The 19,031-nt window shown below is 37.9% G+C and overlaps 1 protein-coding gene across 2 annotated transcripts in view; it reads right to left on the bottom strand.

Moving 5' to 3' along the window:
- LOC149250531 (Tetratricopeptide repeat (TPR)-like superfamily protein) overlaps positions 1 to 19,031 on the bottom strand; it is a 201,941-nt gene that overhangs the window by 77,646 nt on the left and 105,264 nt on the right. For both annotated transcript variants that reach the window (XM_089459117.1, XM_089459118.1), the window contains exon 5: positions 18,827 to 18,867. In XM_089459117.1, the coding sequence (XP_089315243.1) occupies positions 18,827 to 18,867 (41 nt within the window). The remainder of the gene's footprint in view (positions 1 to 18,826; positions 18,868 to 19,031) is intronic.

The following is a 19,031-nucleotide window of genomic DNA, read 5'->3' as shown; positions in this document are numbered from 1 at the left end:
GAATTTTCGAATTTCTCTTAAAAGCATTTTTTATAATCCAAAAATAAATATTTTGGATTAATTTCCTCAAAAAGTTAACTTTGACTTAACCACCAAGGTCAAAGGGCTTAATTTTTCTTAAAAAAACAATTTTTCCCTTGGTGGGGGACCTCCAAAAATTTACTTCTTTTTGACTCGCGAATTTATCTTGGTCATTTTCCACTTGGAGAAATTAATTTCTCTAGAATTAAATTTTTTACTCTAAATTAATTAATTTTCTGGCTTAGTATTTAATTTTATATTTGCCAGAGAAATTGATTAATTGACAGAAGAGGCGTTTGATTATTTTTTGTTAAAATTGGGGAACTAGGGCCAAACTCCATGTGGATCATCTTATTTATGGCAGCTGATATTTTTCTTGGATTCCTCTCGTCGAAAGGTGTAGGATTGATCTAAAGATCATCCGATTCTGACATGTATTCATGGAGATATGAATGTATTTGTGTTATGCGACAATCTGTCAAGGTAGGCTAGCAACCAAATTGCCGCCATCTATCCTCAACATTTTACTATAAAAGGAGGTGGCTTGCAATTCATTTGGACACACCTCTTGTGATCTCTTCCTCTCCACTTGTCTTTGGATTTTGGTGGAAGGAGAGATCCTAAGAGTATACACTGCCCTAGAAGGTTTGCCCTAGCCCTAGATGTTGTCTAAAGGATATGCCTTCTATGTAGCCCTAAAGGAGGAGTCTTGGACGTGCCCTAGCTGCAGTCAAGAAGGTCAGTAAAGTGTAAGCCCTCATCACAGCCAAGAAAAGGGTCTCTAGTCTAAGGGAGCCTCAATGTTATTTAAGGAGCCCTAGAGGGAACCCTAGCTATAGAAAAAGAGGCATTCACAGCTGAAGGTAGGAGGCCCAATACGTTGTCCCTATTGTCCTAGCCGCAAGTCATGAAGTGACCCTTATTTGATGTCTCAAGAAACCCTCAAACGTAGCAAGAAGAAAGCCTTGATCTAGTGTCTATGCAGCTCCTAATCTGCAATCTTCAAAGGTCCTCATACGATGTCATAATGGAGACCATAGGAGAAGGATTCTCTTCGTTGGATTAGGTGTCTATGCAATCTCTTAACAAAACTTTATCAAGATAAACCCATTCAAATCCTTGATTTCAAAGGATAAAAACCAAGCTCTCCAAACTTATGGTTCTAAGAAGAAAGAGATAAAAAAAAACCCTTTCGGCCTTGGCTAAGCCTTATCATGCAAAAAAATTGACGTGAAATCCTCTCAAAAAGGGCTTAGATCTGCAGCAAAACAAAGATTAGTGGCACAAGATCACAGTGAATAAAGACAACCTCTAAAACATTGTGGTCTCATGAAAATTTAAATGCAATTCGTTCCTAAATCTTGTTGAAACCCTCATTAAAATGTTTTGGTGATGGATTGAGTAAGGCCCAAGGGCTTGAAGCTTTTAAAGGCGTGTGGCCTTGTGGAAATGTGCACTCGGCGTGCAAACAAGTGTTAGTTAAATTCAACAAAACTTTAGAGGAGACCTTTGCAAAAAAAAATTATTAGCCAATCTCTTTAACATTCAAGTGTTTCTATGCTCAGATCTGGCATCAAAATCCTCTCGGCCCTATGGTTTGAGGTCTACAAGAAAGTGATATTCCAATATTTTTGTTGCCCCTTAAAAACCCTAGAAAAATATGCCAAAATGATACTCTCAAAGCCTGCAGCTTCCTTGAAATAGACTATATAAGGCTTGCAAATAAGTGGATCAAAGAATGAGCACTTTAAAAATTATCCATGAAAATTTTATGACACATGTCCCTCCCAGAAATTTGAATCCTTCTACAACGATGAACAAAAGCTGCAAAGTTTAAATTTATGACTCTAAAAAAAAGGAACCTCTGCTAAATTGACCTCAAAAAAAAATTGAGAAACCTTTAAATGAGTTTGGATTTTTGCTACAACATAAGGATTAGTGCCCAAAAATTTCAACAAATAAAATATTTTCTTCAAACTCGTACGGCTATGACAATATGCCCAGAAAAAAACCAAAAAACTACAAAAAAAAAACCAAATGGAAGCGGCTTGCTTGAAAAATTATTTAAAACACTCAAATAATTTTAATGCAAATGGATCAAGGGTTTGGAATATTGGAAAGGCTTGTGGCCCCTCAAAATTAATTTTCCACGGGCCTACAAAATAAATCAAGTTAGATAAAACCCTCAGAGAATTATAGTGAAGTTTCTTTTAAAGGAAATTTTGTTTCAATAACAAAGGCAGCCTTGAAGGCCTGCTTCCTCTAAGAAATGGCTAGACTGTCCTTCCAAATGGTGTCAATCTTTCTAAACCCTAGCCGTCTAGGCTAGGTGAGGGTTAGGCCCTCCCTCCTACTTATTTTCCTTCAAAACCTTCAAGCCTGTAAACAAAATAATCTTGAAATCCTACACTCTCTCTCTAGAGCTATGAGAAAAGAAAAGGAGATCCACACAAAGATATACAAGAGAGTTACACATACAAAGGGTTAGAGAAAAATTTATTAAAAATATTTACGAAATATACAATGATATAAGCTATTTAAATAGCATTTTTTTCCTTAAAGTGCCCCTTTTAATATATAAAGTGGAAATTTAATTGAACTTTAGAGCAAGTAGCTAGAAACTCCCTTTTATAAAATTTGAATGATAAGTCTTCGGAATACCCACTATGGGCTCTCAGTTATTATGTACCAGGTAGATGGGTGATTCAAACAAGAACTTCCCCCAGTCCTCGAATATCTGATCAAAAACAAATTCTACACAACTTCGAAAGATTTTGTTAGATTCAAAGTATTGGAAGGCAAAGAGAGAGGGAGCTGTAGTCATTCAAACAAGAACCCACCAAATCTACCCAATCAGCAATATTTCCCAATCCAAAAGAGAGGTAGAAAAAAAGCAACCAATAAATCCAAATGGCTAATGCATGTAACAATATAAAACAATGGCAGAAATTCAAAGCACATTATTCATAATACATTACCATAACCACTAAATGGTTTTCCTCCATGATGACACAAAAATTTGTAGCTTCCACCACCCTTTCCCCCTTCAAGTTTGGTCACATAGTTCCACAAGGGTGTTAATGCAGCTTTTCCCTCTAGTGTTTCAGTGTTCCCTTCAGGTTCAACTTCATCCCCTTCCTCTTCAAACCCTTCCTCCTCATCATACATTGGGTCACTCATATTGGGACCACTATCCTCTTGTTCTTCTTCCCTTCTATTCCTACTTCCCCTTGCCATCATTAAAACCAAAAGTGGAATGATACATAGAAGAGAAAAGAACACCATCTTGAAATATAGATATAGGTGGTGGACAACCTGCAATTAAATCAACAAGTAGAAAGAATGGGAAAGAGTAGGAGAGGGAGGAGAAAAATACAAAAAAAATGTCAAAAAAATGAGGGAGTTTAGCTCCTGTAGATGGAAGTCCTCCAAGCTCCTACTCCAAGCTCCTCCATAGCTCCTCCTCCTTCACTCCTCCAAGCTCTCCTCTCCTCTCTTCTCCAAGCTCTCATAAACTTAAAGTGAGAAAATGAGAGATGAATGGGGGTTAAATCCCTTCATTCCTCACCCTAACCCAAGGTGGACCCACCCCCAACCAAGCAAAAGAACAACAAAAAAACAGTGTTTTTTTACCGCACGGCGAAAACGGTGGAAGCGGTCGTGATCCGTACGAATCGGACCGCGAAGCACCACGCTTCATACAGTCGAACCGTCGTACCAATCGCGTTTCAGTTTTTTCAGTTGTACGCTCCGAAAATGGCAGGAAGCGTGTTTATCAGCCTGATCGTGTTTCAGTTTCCGAAACCCCCCACGCATCCGTACGGATCACAGATCAAGGTTTTGATCTGGGGGGGGGGGACGTTTCCTACAACACTGAATGAGACCAAGAACTAGCCAACGTTGCCTGCGTTTCTTAACTCACAATAAAATCTTCATACAGGTTGCCCCGACTTTTTGACAGCTTGCAGCATAGCACATGTCCATTTTTTTAGAGCTATGATTGCCCAAGGAGGAGTTTCCCAATGAACGTCCTTTATTTTAACTGTAAGGGATTAGCATGTCCCTCAAAAAAACATGCATTCAAAATACTTGTAGATTTAAATAACCCTGACCTTATTATCCTTCAAGAAACTCTGGGAGATGGGACCTCTATTTCAAATCTTCTAGAATCCTTACTCAGAGGGTGGATTTTTACTGGATTGGATGTGAGGGGAAGATCTAGAGGCTTAACGGTCAGTTGCCATCCTTGAAATATCAAACCTACAAATACATGGAGTTTTGAGTCTGGTCAAGGTATAAAGTATTTTTCGGAAGAGCTTGGAACCTCCTTAACACTTATCAATCTGTATGGCTGATACCTGAACAAATTAGATTTCTGGGAGAATTTCTTTGCCAAGTCATTTGTGAATTTGGATTCACTAATTATAGGTGGAGACCTTAATTTTTCACTGGGGGCCTCAGAGGTTTGGAGACTGAGAGCCAGACCAGATCCCTTAGTGGATTTATTTATTCATAAGCTTGTCAACACCATTCTTTGTTGATATTGAACCTATAAAGCTGTAAGAGCGACCTAGCAAAACCGAGCTGGTGATGAGCGTATTGCAGAAAGACAATCATTTTTTTTATCTCTGAGGCTCTAGTAGATCGTTTTAATCTAATTAGGCAATGGATCGAAAATGGAGGGGAGTCTGACTATTTACCAATCCTCTTGGAAGTCAAAGGACTTGACAAACCCACCAATCCTTTCAAAATGAACACATCATGGTTAAAATAGGAGGAAATTACCTCCCTTGTAAAACAACATTGGAAAACTTTTGTCCTTCAGGGGGAATCTTCCACTGCTTATTTCGAATTTACCTCCCTTTTCTCTCTTTTATCTCCTTGGAAAACATTAAATCCCTAAACCGAGGATCCAATGGTTGATATCTAATCTCCAAATCTCAAGATGTGTGGTTGAGATAAATTCTCCCAAATGACCCCCCTCACACATTAGCCCCGTCACTTAAAAGTCTCCTAGTACCTTTTTCAAGTCGTGTACCTTTTCTATTTTTCTCATAAAGTGATTTTCAACTCACTTTAATATTAGAAAAGTACACTATGTACTTTACACATAAAGTCACTTTATAAAGTACAAGTGACTTTAATATTAGAAAAAGTACATGGTACAACACTTCTACGTACTTTTTCCACCCATGTCATTAATATAACTCATAAAGGGATAAATGCCTAGTAACACCTCTCCTTGGTACTATTTCCAACACTCCCTCTTACTGAGGAAGGCGTTTCTCACCACTCCCATCCTGTCTCTGAAGAAAACATGCTTGCCTCTTGGCAAAGACTTGGTGAGAATGTCTGCTACCTGCTCATCAGTGGATATATACTCAAGCTTCACTACTCCTTGTTGAACCTAGTCTCTGATGAAGTGGTATCTAAACTATATATGCTTTGACCGGTCGTGAAATACTGGATTCTCAAAGAGTTTAATACAACTCTATTTATCACAGTAAATCATAGTTGGTCTCAACATCTGACCAAATAAACCATGAAGCATCTTGTGAAGCCATAATGCCTCGCACTCTACCTGACTAGTTGCCATATACTCTGCCTCTACACTGCTCAATGCCACTGACTTTTGTTTCTTATTGAACCATGACACAAATGCCAAGCCCAAAGAGAAACAACATTCGGAAGTACTCTTCTGGTCACCAACACTGTCAATGCAATTTGAATCTGTGCAACCAATCAATCTGACTCCATCACATCTGACATAATCCAAACCATGATCCACTATGCCCTGTAAGTACCTCAACACATGTTTTGTAGCTACCCAATCTACTCTCCTAGCTTCCATCATAAAATGACACAATGTGTTGACTACAAAACAAATATCTAGTAGTGTTGACCAGATACATCAATGAACAAATTAGTTAACAATACAAAGTGGGATCCCTATAACCATCTCCCTCAACATCCTGAAAGCTCCATGGTGCAAGTGGGCCATCCTCTTGTGCCACAACTCACATAACTCACTGCCACTGGTCTGCGTTACTATAGCTCTAAGAGGTTGAAATAAAAGTCTGTATAGTCTCCCACTGCGAGCTCCAATCACACAAGCAAACTCGATACTAGATCCCCTAGGATATATCAACACTTGTCCCTTTCCGTACAATACCTCATACCCCCTGTCCTCCAAGTTAGAGACTGCTATCAAACACTTCTTCAACCTTGGAACATAAAGAACATCTGCCGCCTTGACTTTGGAGTTGTCACCAAGCACAACCCCTAAGTTAATGTCATCCTCCAAAAGGCTCGTGAAGTTCTCTCTAACTCCATTCATATGGCAAGATGCTCCATTGTCTATGAACCAAGCACAGGAAGATGTGACATGAGTGGCTAAACTCACCACCAAAGCACACTCTAAATCAAACATAGCTAAAGAGATAATTTAGCAAATTATCTCTGCCCAGTTCCTCAAAAATTGTGCCCGAAATATGCCTTGAAAACAGCGTTGAACTCTGCCTCGATTTCTGTGTAAAATGTTGACTATACCTCCTCGAAATTCGTCCCAAACAGCTACTAAAACCTACCTCGAAAATCATGCTGCCTGTAGGTGACGATCCTGAAATTCGAGCCAAACCAGCATTGTTCCTCCTTGAAATTTGTATTGGTCTGCTCCTCGATTTTTGTGCCTCCTCAATTTATGCATTATTCTCCTTGAAATTTGTGTAGCGCCTCTTGTTGATTTTCGTACCTCCTTGAAAATCATGCTGCAAGTACAGCTCCCTCCTTGAAATTCGAGCCCTCCTTTCTCTGCTACAATTTCTCCTCCTTCATGAAGTTTCTCCTCTCATGTCTTCTCCTCATGCTCTCTCTCAAGTGTGAAGTGAAGAATGAGATCCCTTTTCCCTCTTTTGTCTCCTTGGAAAAGATTGAATCCCTAAACCTAGGATCCAATGGTTGAGATTTAATCTCCAAATCTCAAGATGTGTGGTTGAGATCAATTCTCCCAAATGACCCCCCTCACACATTGGCCCCATCACTTAAAAGTCTCCTAGTACCTTTTTCAAGTTGTGTACATTTTCTATTTTTCTCATAAAGTGATTTTTCAACTCACTTTAATATTAGAAAAGTACATTATGTACTTTACACATAAAGTCACTTTATAAAGTACAAGTGACTTTAATATTAGAAAAAGTACATGGTACAACACTTCTAAGTACCTTTTCCATCCATGACATTAAGATAACTCATAAATGTCATCATTAAGTAACCCTTTCTCTAACTCCTACATGTCTAGGTACTTTTGCCATTGCACATTAATAAGCCCTAGCTTGTAGTAGTCTTTATCTAGTCTAGGTACATGATAGATTAATCCCTTTTCAAGGAGAGTTGAGCCTTGTCCAACATAGGGTATATTTCCCTAGCCTATTTACATCACCTTGAGCCTTATACTTAGATCATACTTATAGGTGAATATAGGGAAGCCTCCTTTGTGGAGAAATGCCACAAAAGAGCATGAGGAGAATTGTTGAGGTGACAATGGCAATATCTCCTCATTGTTACTACAATTTCTAGTCCTTGCCTTGTGAGCATCACGAGGCCTATTAGATTTTGCGGCAATAGTCCACAATGAGAAGTTCAAGTTGCATGATTTGACCATGAAAGTGACTTGACGAGGTAATGGTGCCCTTGCATTGACCTTGGAGAAGCACATGATTATGAATAGTAACCACAAAAGGACCAATGACTTGCTTGAGTTGACCCAACAGCAAGGTGATGTAGCTCAACTTGCTTGACTAGGGTCAATTTGCTAGAGAAGAAGCTTGACTTAGTCCAAGAGTGGCTTGGTTTGTTGAAAAAGAGGGTTAATTCACTTACAATGGCTACTTTTTTTCCACAATTGGTCCAACATTCCCTTGGTTGACCTCAACCAACTCAACGCAGTGGTCGAATTGCTCCAAAAGGTTAGATCTTCAATGCACTTGAGCTTTTTGCCTTGGTGAATTGACTATCCTTGGGTTCTTGGCCATCTACAATGTTCCCTTGAACCCCAATGGTTGGTTTTGACCTTTGCAATTACTATCTTGTATGCCCTTGAGAATTTAAGGAATTTTCCCCATCGATTTTGTCTAGCGGATGTTTTAGATAACTCTTGACGTAAAATTTCCCCTTGCATGCCATGTCTTCACCTTGTTTTGCCACCTAGAAGCCCCACGTGCCACTTGGCCACCTTTGACTGCAGTTTTCTGAATGATGACTTCATCTTTTTGCAATTATGTGCCATGGCATCTATACACCATTCTAAGCAATCTGAGACCCTATTGACTTTTTAACCCTAGGACCAAAACCACACATGGCCTATAAGGCTTTGACTTGCATCCTTTGAACATGCAATGGTGTTATGAAAAGTGAAGAAATAACCATATGTACCCTTGTTGAAATAAGGTGTAACAAGTCCAACCATGTATTTCATTTTACCCATGTGCAAAGGGCTTACGCATATATTAAGGCACTTATGATATTTTATTAAACCACTTTCGATTCTTTAGCATATACCATAATGAGCCCACCTTATGAACTCACTATATATCATGGGGGGCAAACTTGATTAAACTTATAACAAGCCACAACCATATGCTTTTTTACCATGTCCTTTAAAGGGCACATATGTGGAGGTAAAAACTAATATTTCATTAAAATCCCTTATCCATTTATAAGATGGGTTAATAAAATAGAGGAATCGTGGGTCATAAGCTAGCATGGTTCAATTGTGAAGCTAAATGTTATGTAAAATTAAGTATTAATTATATCTGTAATGATTAGTTAAATTAGGCAAAAGGGCATGATCTTTCACCAAGAGGCACTTTAGGCAGTATTAAGCCAAGGGCCTCCCGCAACCGTATCAGCATTTTTTAATCATTAATATATATATATATATATATCACTTGGTTTGTGTGTACCATCTGGTATCAGAGCTCGACGATTCTCTACCTGCAAACACAGGTCTTCGTGTTCATGCCATCCACTTCCGCAACATTGCCAGCCACCAACCACGCCATCGTTCCAGACCCTGTGATTCGTCCACCGATTGTAACCATTGTTGTTCCTGTTGGTCCTCTGTCGTCACAGTAACCTTTGTCGTATTGCTACTCCACGTTGTTTTCCCTGCCGCAACCCGAGATTTCCCCACCACCAATTCTCACGACTGTGTATTCTTATCCACCGCACCTAATCCATCGAAGTTTGTGCTATCGTCACCGATCAGTCATTCGTTGACCTCGACATCTTTGACCTACGTTACATTATGTCGGCTTCTTCGAACAAGTCTCATTGGTTAATTAATGCAATAGGATATATATAGTTATATTTATTGTTATATAGTTGTAATATTAATTTTTATATAATCTATAATTATATAACTAACTAATATTAATCACTATATAATTAATTAATATTTAATTATATATACATATATTCAATTAACTTGTAATTATTATATTATATATATATATATATATATAACAAACAAACAAACAAACAAAATTAGGATCAAGTTAAGAAAAAGAGTTAAGCTGGATAAATACACTCCACCTCAGACCCAATCGATGTCTTCATCAATGTCGATGGCCAATTTCAATAAAAAATTGATAGATCTTGAGACTAAGGTGATCGAACATGGCGAAAAAATCTAAGTGCTCCAAGACACAACAAAGAGAATAGAGAGTCGGCTCGAGCAGAACAAGAATGAATTTACAAGAGGATCAGGCAGACCATTCAAGTAAGGTGGATCAAGCAATGGTGATGTTGACCTATATTTGTGACAGGATGAAGATTACAACTGATCAAACACCGTGGAATAATGAAGCTACTCAGCATTTCAATTCTCCATATTCGTCAAATTTGTCAGACTCACATTAGAAACCCGAGTCTCCAAAGACATCTTCCACACCTAATCAAGAAAATAGTAACACGAATTTTCAAAATAGGCAACTCTGGAAATCCATACACCAATATGTTGTTTTCAAATCAATACCCCTTCGTTCTGTCGATAGCAACATATCAACGAAGAGCAAAACTTGAGCTATCCAGATTTGACGGTAACGAAAAATGCAACGTTGCTTGGTTCAATAAAGCAGAAGAATATTTCGAGATTTACGGTATTGACAATGATGACGAAAAGATCAGGCATGCTTCCATGCAAATGGAAGGCGAAGCATATAATTGGTATATGTGATGGAAAAAGACGACACTTGCTATTAGTTGGAGGAAATTCAAAAATGTGTTTTTTAAAAGGTTTCAATGTGTCAAGGAAGAAGAATTCTTCTCAGCACTCACCAAATTGCAAACACAAAGGAGATGTGGACGAATACACTCAAGAATGGGAAACCTTAGCTACGCGAGTACCTAGATTATCAGAAACTCGTCTCATTCAATCGTACACCACAAGACTTAAACCCCATCTCCAGGCTAAGCTCGAGCTTCATGACATCAATTCTATAAAGGTAGCTAGACATAAGGCACAAGTTGTTGAAAAGAAACACGAAAAAATGCAGTGGCCGAAGGTTGAAAGAGTATATTCAAGACGAAGATTTTCCCAAGCCACGAACACGGATAACACAAAATATGTTCCACCACATCTTTGTGAAGGAGAAAAAACTAACTTGGAAATACAAAAAATGAGGGAAAGTGCAAACATTGTGGCAAAAAATGGGACCCTAAACATAGGTGTGCTAAAGGAAAAGCGACCAAGAACTTGTATAAATGTGAAGCAACTAATGATTCAAACAATGATGAATCAGACATAGAAGAAATCCAATATTCCCCACAATTTTCTACAGACCCAGATGATGAGAGCATTCCGCAAGTATCATTATCAGCGATGGCAGGTATATCACAGCCCTAGACATTAAAATTAAAAGGACATATCAAGAAGAACAATGTAATGGTTCTGATCGATACCGGTAGCACCCACAATTTTTTGGACTCAACCATGGAAAAGAGACTCAACATTTTCACATTTCCCATGCCCAACATGAAGGTTATGGTAGCTGACGGTAAGAAAATTGAAAAGGTAGCGAAATTCCATAAATTCAAATTGCAGATTCAAGAAATTACTTTAGAATCTTTGTTCTACATTGTACCATTAGGAGGAGTGGATGTGGTCTTAGGTATCCAATGGCTACAAACCCTAGGTACTTACTCTGCCAACCATCAAAAGCAATTTATAAAATTTAAATGGGAAGGGCAAAAATACAAGTTATATGGGTTCCAACCACCTAAGAACCAAATTGTATCATCATCTCAGATGATGAAAATGATTCAGAAGGGAGCACCAACTTATGTAGTACAGTGTCATCAATTAGAAATGTTAACTTCGAATATGGTCAACGAAGAAGCACCAGAAGTCCAAGAGCTAATTCAAAAGCACGAAAAAGTATTCCAAGACCTTCCGATGAAGATGCCTCCTAAAAGAGAAATCGAGCATACAATAGAAGTCAAAGCAAGATCAAATCCCATCAACATCAAACCGTATCGATATCCACATCATCAAAAAACTAAAATTGAGAGATTAGTCCAAGATCTTTTAAAGTGTGGCATCATCACAAAAAGAAATAGTTTGTATGCTACTCCAGTTGTATTAGTTCGAAAGAAAGATGGATCGTTTAGATTATGTGTCGATTATCGAGGACTAAACAAAATAACAATTAAAAACAAGTTTCCAATTCCTTTAATCGATGAAATGTTGGATGAACTACATGGCACTAAATACTTCTCAAAATTGGACTTAAGGTCAGGGAATTACGACATCATATAAGGTTGGAAGATGTAGCAAAAACTACGTTCCGAACACATGAAGGTCATTACGAGTTTAAAGTAATGCCTTTTGGTTTAACCAATGCACCGACAACATTCCAAGCTACTATGAACGAGCTCTTTTGTCCATCTCTAAGGAAGTTTGTGTTAGTATTATTTGATGACATTCTCATTTATAGTAAAACATGGAAAGAGCACTTACAACATTTGGAACAAGTTCTTACTGTATTATAAAAACATCAGTTCTATGCCAAGAAGTCCAAATGCACTTTTGGGAAGGAAGAAGTAGAATATCTCGAACATACAATATCCAAGGAAGGAGTAAAAGTAGATCCTAATAAGATCAAGGCTATAAGGGAATGGCCCAAACCAGTTAATATCTCCAAGTTAAGAAGATTCTTAGGATTGATCGGGTATTATTGAAGATTTATTAAAAACTATGCCCATATAACCGCACCCCTTTCGAACCTTCTAAAAAAGAACTCATTTCAATGGAATGATGAAGCAGAAAAGTGTTTTGAAGACTTGAAGGAAGTTATGTCTAATGCCCCTGTATTGGCAACTCCAGACTTCTCAAAACCATTTGTAATTGAATGTGATGCTTCAGGTTTTGGCATAGGAGCAATACTAATGTAGGATGGCCACCCAATCACATTTGAAATCAGGAAGCTCAATAAGCAAGAATGTCTCAAATCTACATACAACAAGGAAATCCTTGCTGTTATGCACGCATTAGCCAAATGGAGACAATATCTCTTGGGAAGTAAGTTCTTAATACGAACAGATCATAATAGTCTTCAGCATCTCCTCCAGCAAAAAACGCTATCTATAAAACAACAAAAATGGATAGAAAAAATCACTACCTCTGATATGGATATATTACACAAGAAAGGAAAAAATAATATAGTAGTTGATGCTTTGTCAAGGAAAGACGAAGAACCATCACTACTTGCAGTTTCAGTGGTTGTTCCCAAATGGCTTAATGAGATTCGAAGTGAATATGCAAAAGATCCAGAAACAAGTGCTATAATCAATAATCTTCCTCAAAATTCAAAATTTGAATGGAAGAATGATATTCTATGGTACGAAGGAAGAATTTATCTGAATGAAGATTCCAAATTTAAAGCCAAGGTTCTCAAATAGTCGCATGATTCACTATTAGCCGGAGATGTAGGATTCTTTAAAAGTTTAAAACCTACTATAAAGCACGCCAGTCATTCTTTTGGAAGGGAATGAGTAATGATATTCAAAAATATGTAGCAGAATGCGATAAATGCCAGAGGAATAAAAATGAAAATATTATGACAGTCGGTCTACTTCATCCCTTAAATATCCTAAATCAGAAATGGGAGGAAATATCAATGGACTTTATTGAAGAGTTACTTGTGTCTAATGGTAAGGATAAAATTCTTGTAGTAGACTCAGCAAAACAAATCGCTGAGATATTTTGCAAAGATGTTTACATATTACATGGATTTCCCAAAGTCATTGTGAGCGATAGAGATGCCAAATTTAAGGGTGATTTTTGGAAGGAATTCTTCAAACATATAGGAAACTATCTCAACATGAGTTCAGCTTACAATCCTCAAAAGGATGGCCAAACAAAGGTTGTCAATAAATGTTTAGAAGCCTACTTACGTTGTTATGCCACAGACAAACAAAATAAGTGGGTTCAGTCATTACATCTCGTTGAATGGTGGTACATCCTCAAACGGATGGCCAAACAGAGGTTGTCAATAAATCTTTAGAAGCCTACTTACGTTGTTATGCCATAGACAAACAAAATAAGGGGGTTAAGTTGTTACATCTCGCTGAATGGTGGTACAATTCCACCTACCACATGTGTTAAAATTGGAAACTAGGGCCAAACTCCATGTGGGTTATCTTATTTATGGCAACTGATATTTTTCTTGGATCCCTCTCATCGAGAGGTGTAGGATTGATCTAAATATCATCCAATTCCGATAAGTATTCATGGAGGTATGAATTTATTTGTGTTATGGGATAATTCGTCAAGGTCGGCCAGCAACCAAATAAACCCCACTTGTGCTCAACGTTTTAGTATAAAAAGAGGTGGCTTGCAAGTCATTTGTACACACACTTCTTGTGATCTCTTCCTCTCCACTTGTCTTTGGGTTTTGGTGGGAGGAGAGATCCTAAGAGACAACGCTGCCCTAATGGAGAAGGCTCTACGCCACCCTATGGAGAAGCCCTAACACTGCCCTATGGATAACGCTGCCCTATGGAGAAGCCCTAACATAACCTATGAAGAGGAATATGCAGTCAAGAAGGACAGCAATGTAAGCCCTCAAAGCAGCCTAGAAAAGGGTCTCTACCCTAAATGGATGCCCTAGAACCTAAACGCAGTCTATGGATTGCCCTAACTGCAGCAAGAGAGGGAGGCTCTAAGAAAGCATGGAGGAGGCCTAAGTTCCCCAATGGAGGCCAAGTTAATTACTAGAGCAGTAACTTGTTTTTGGGAGAGCAATGATATAGTGCTTGGATATTCAAGGGACAACTGCAAGATGTTGGGACAGTAATGATATAGTGCTGCAATATTCAAGGGACAGTTGTAAGATGATGGGACAGCAATGATATAATGCTGCAATGATCAAAGGGACAGCTGCAAGATGATGGAACAGCAATGATATAGTGCTGCAATATTCAAGGGACAGTTGTACGATGTTGGGACAGCAATGATATAATGCTGCAATGATCAAAGGGATAGTTGCAAGATGATGGGACAGCAATGATATAATGCTGCAATGATCAAAGGGACAGTTGTAAGATGTTGGGACAACCATATAATGAGACAAAACAATAATGGGACAGCAGTATGGTACTTGGTGCAGCCAGTACATGAAGCAAGCAATAATACATCAAGCATGCAATGGACAACAAGCATGCAAGGTACAGCAAGCAAGCACATAGGACAATATGGCAACATGGTGCAGCAATGGGACATGATGCAGTACAGTGATGGGTACAGTCATGATTGATGAAGCATAATGAGATGCAGCATAGTGATGATGGGTGCAGCATGGTGCAGCACGGTGAGGTGTAGCATGATGACGAGATGCAGCACAATGATAGGTGAATGAGTCACCTTGGAGAATCAGTTGAAGCAGCACGTCTTCAACTGATCTCATGTATCATCTTCTTAGAAATGATCTATGCTCTTATCTAGATAAGTCAAAGTGTTGATTCTGTTGTAAATGTACTATCTCTCTCTCTCTCTCTCTCTGTTGAACTATTGAAGAACATAAAAGAAGAATTGATCAAGGGTTTCCCCACATTAGGGTTTGTCCCTGGCTAGCGCCACATCTTGTGTCCTCTTGTCGTGGCTTGTCTTCTGCGATTTATGTTTATGTTCTATCTGTAGTTTACTTTAATGCTAATGTGATTGCTAATCTAGAAAAGATATTGAGCTAACTATGAAAATTGAAATAAATTGCTCTAAGCATAGAACATACCTAAACTTAACAACATGTCAATGAAAATGACTCCATTTCAAACTTTGCATGGTTACAAACCTATGAAATGGAAGGACTTTGCTATCATCGAGACGAAGCTTCCAGCTGTTAAAAATCAATAGAAGAAACCCAGAAAGTCATCCAAACTTTAAAAGAAAATATAAATAATGCAAGAAATCGTATGAAGCAACGAGCTGACTGAAATAGAACCGAGAGAGAATTTGAAGTTGGAGATTGGGTATTTGTTAAACTCCAACTTTACAAGCAGTTGTCCTTAAAACAGAGGGGAAAAAACAAATTGGCACCAAGGTTTTATGGACCCTAGGAGATCAACAAAAAGATCAGCCAAGTAGCATACAGTTTAACCCTTCCCGATAAAAGTGGTGTTCACAATGTTTTTCATGTATCCTGCCTTAAAAAGGCACTTGGTGAACATCAATCAGTGCAAACAACACTTCCATCTTTAGATGACAAAGGAAGGGTCATTCTCAAACCAGAAGGCATCATCTCCATCAGGGAAAAGAAACTGCAATCTCGAGTAATCAAAGAATACCTAATCAAGTGCAAGGACTTACCAGAAGAAGAAGCTTCTTGGGAAACTGAAGTATTTCGTCAACAACATCCGTCGTTATGTATGCTTTGAGCACAAAGCATCTTTTCAAGAGGAAGGCAATGTTATGTAAAATTAGGTATTAACTATATCTAGAGTGATTAGTTAAATTAGGCAAATGGGCATGATCAAATTCACCAAGAGGCACCCAAGGCAGTATTAAGCCAGGGGCCTCCCACAACTGTATCAACGTTTTTTAATCATTACTATATATATATATATATATATATATATATATATCAATCATTGGGTTTGTGTGTACCACTAAAGCATACACATTCAAATTACATAAACCCACTATCACTTATTCCAGTGGTATCACATCATGGCCCACAAGTTAGATTGACAGGGATCTACATTATGAAAATTATGACGAATGTTGATCAAATATGGAGTCGATTCATATCTAGTGAACCATGGACAAAGCATCTTTTCGAAAGGAAGGCAATGTTATGTAAAATTAAGTATTAATTATATCTGTAATGATTAGTTAACTTAGTCAATACTAAGAGGCACCCGAGGCAGTATTAAGCCAAGGGCCTCCCACAATTGTATCAGCATTTTTTAATCATCAATATATATATATATATATATATATATATATATATATATATATATATCATTGGGTTTGTGTGTACCACTAAAGCATACACATTCAAATTACATAAACCCACTTTCACTTAATCTAGTCATATCACATCATGGCCCACGAGTTAGATTGACAAGGATCTACATTATGAAAATTATGACAAATGTTGATCAAATATGGAGTCGATTCATATCTAGTGAGCCATGGATCCAAGTTTATGGTTGATGTATCTTATGTACTATGGAAATAAACCATGGCATTTCAATGTGTGGTTGTTGAATTAGTGGAACCACCTTCTATTAAACCATGGACTATTGCACTGGATGGAGGAGTAACATGGGCATGGAGCTATGAAGATTCTATAAGGTGCAAATATATGAGGTCGTTTCCATATTTGACTTCACAAATCAGCCACAAGTTGGAACATGGGTATATAATTCCTTCATAGGGATCATGGGCCCTCATTCCTAGTTGTTTTCAGCTTAAGCATTATTGCTTTATTAAGCAGTCATGGGTTTTCCAATCATTTCATTGGCTATGTTTCTCAATACCGACTCATGGAATCGATTTTTTCATTGTGGATGGATTTCATATTTGATTCATTCATGACAACATTGACTTGTGCACTTAGGAGACTTTCCAGCACTTTCAGAATAAAGGAATTAGTATTTTTTTATTGTAAGAGACTGAAATAAAAACTCCATTTAAAGAATAACTCTCTCATTTCTTGAGAAAGGTTGGATTTTGGAGAACTCCCTCCTTTGGAGCTTAATGTAATATTCCTTCGATGTGCTTGGATGATCTGCAATTATCTTATGGGTGAAGTTGTCTTTCACATTTTTACTGCTGCTTCCATTTTGCTAGAATGGCTTTGACATGTGCTCAAGTAGTAAGAACATGGTATACTCCTTCCATTTTAGGAATTTCGTTCATGATTGTACTTTCTTCTCTATTTATGATGAATGCACATTAACATAACTCTTGATGGCTGTAATCTCCTTGCGTGTGGGATGTTGTCTACATATGTAACAAAACCAGGTTTATTTCTGCAATATGGGACAGCAACGAGGGGTGCAGCTAACTTGCATTTTTCAGCCATATTGTACTTTTTCCACCTTTAGTACAGCTTCCCATTTGAGCCTTCATATGACCACATTCACCTAATGGACTATGCACTAATCTTTGGTCCTACTATCTACTATAGTTTCTACAGCCTTTACAACCTGTTTTGCTGGAATTTACTTTCTAAACCGCCTTGGCACTTCATTTCCCTAGATTTCCAACAATCCTAATTAGGGAAGCCTCCCTTGAGCAAGAGGAGAACCAACCTAGAGAGCAAAGGAGATTTGGTCAGGTGACAATGGCCAACCTCCTAGTCACACCAATCTATCACTTTCAGAATGACAGGTTGAGTGGTAACATCTTGGCATCATTGCTGGGAATAAAGTCCATTTCTTCGTTAACACTCACAACCATAATGGCTCTCTTGATATCCCCAAAAGGGAAAATATCTCAAGGAGAAGAAAAGGGATGGATGCTAACAGTGGGCTTCCCTAGGATATCATATTGGCAGGTGATGTGAGAGAACACGGCTTTCGAATCAAGATTGGGTCGGGGGAGATTTTGTCTAGGTAAAATGGTGTGCCAAAAAATCTCAAGCAAATGAAGGAGGGAATCTTATAGCTCCAGTCTCCTAATGGAAAGGAACTCCCACTTCCTGCAATGGAGGAGACATCAATAGGCACTGTGAGCACAAGGGATGGAACCGCATACAACAAACATTTTTACTCTTGAGTAATATTTTCTGGGTAAGGCACATTTGCATTGTTAGGACAACATTTCAAAGCAAACAAATGTGGTCCATCTTTTAGACAAGCCAAGATAGAAGGAATCCGATCAATCAATTAAATATCAGTTATTATGTCTTTAAACACAACATCTCTGCCCAGCCAAAAGCTTTGCACAGTGCACTTAGATATATTCCCTAATTTCATTATTCGAACCCTTTTCATTGTTAAAATAGTTACATGCTAAATTAATTATTCAAGTTATTTTCATTGTTAAACTAGTTACTAAATAGATTTATGGGATGTCTTTCCCCAAGGACTTAATGTCTTCATGATGATCTCCAACTTGGTAGCCCAAAACATCGACATGGATAATCTTACCACAGCTATTCCAGAAACTAATATTCCATACTATTAAAGGAATCTTGATACCATCAAAGAAAAGAAAAACAGAATTTTCTCAGAACTTGAGATTCTAAAATCAAAAAATTTCCTTCCTCCAAAATTTTCCATATTAAACTGAACAACAAACCTGAGTTGAAGCATATGACCACTGCTTGCATTGTGCTCTAACTGCAAAGGGCCACATAAAAGAAAATCAGAAAAGGAATGCAACTCTAGTGGAAAACTAGCAAAAGAATTTACACCAGACCTAAGCAAAATACATACTACTGCAAAAGTAGAACAATCATTAGTATGTTTAGATCAGGTTATGAAATTGTCCAGAGGAAACAACA

This window comes from Pinus tabuliformis, chromosome 7 (assembly GCF_031772625.1).
Source record: "Pinus tabuliformis cultivar Carrire ecotype Pingquan chromosome 7, CPIR1, whole genome shotgun sequence".
Lineage (NCBI taxonomy): Eukaryota > Viridiplantae > Streptophyta > Pinopsida > Pinales > Pinaceae > Pinus > Pinus tabuliformis.
Note: the sequence above shows the minus strand (reverse complement) of the source record. Positions and strands in the feature narration are given on the sequence as shown.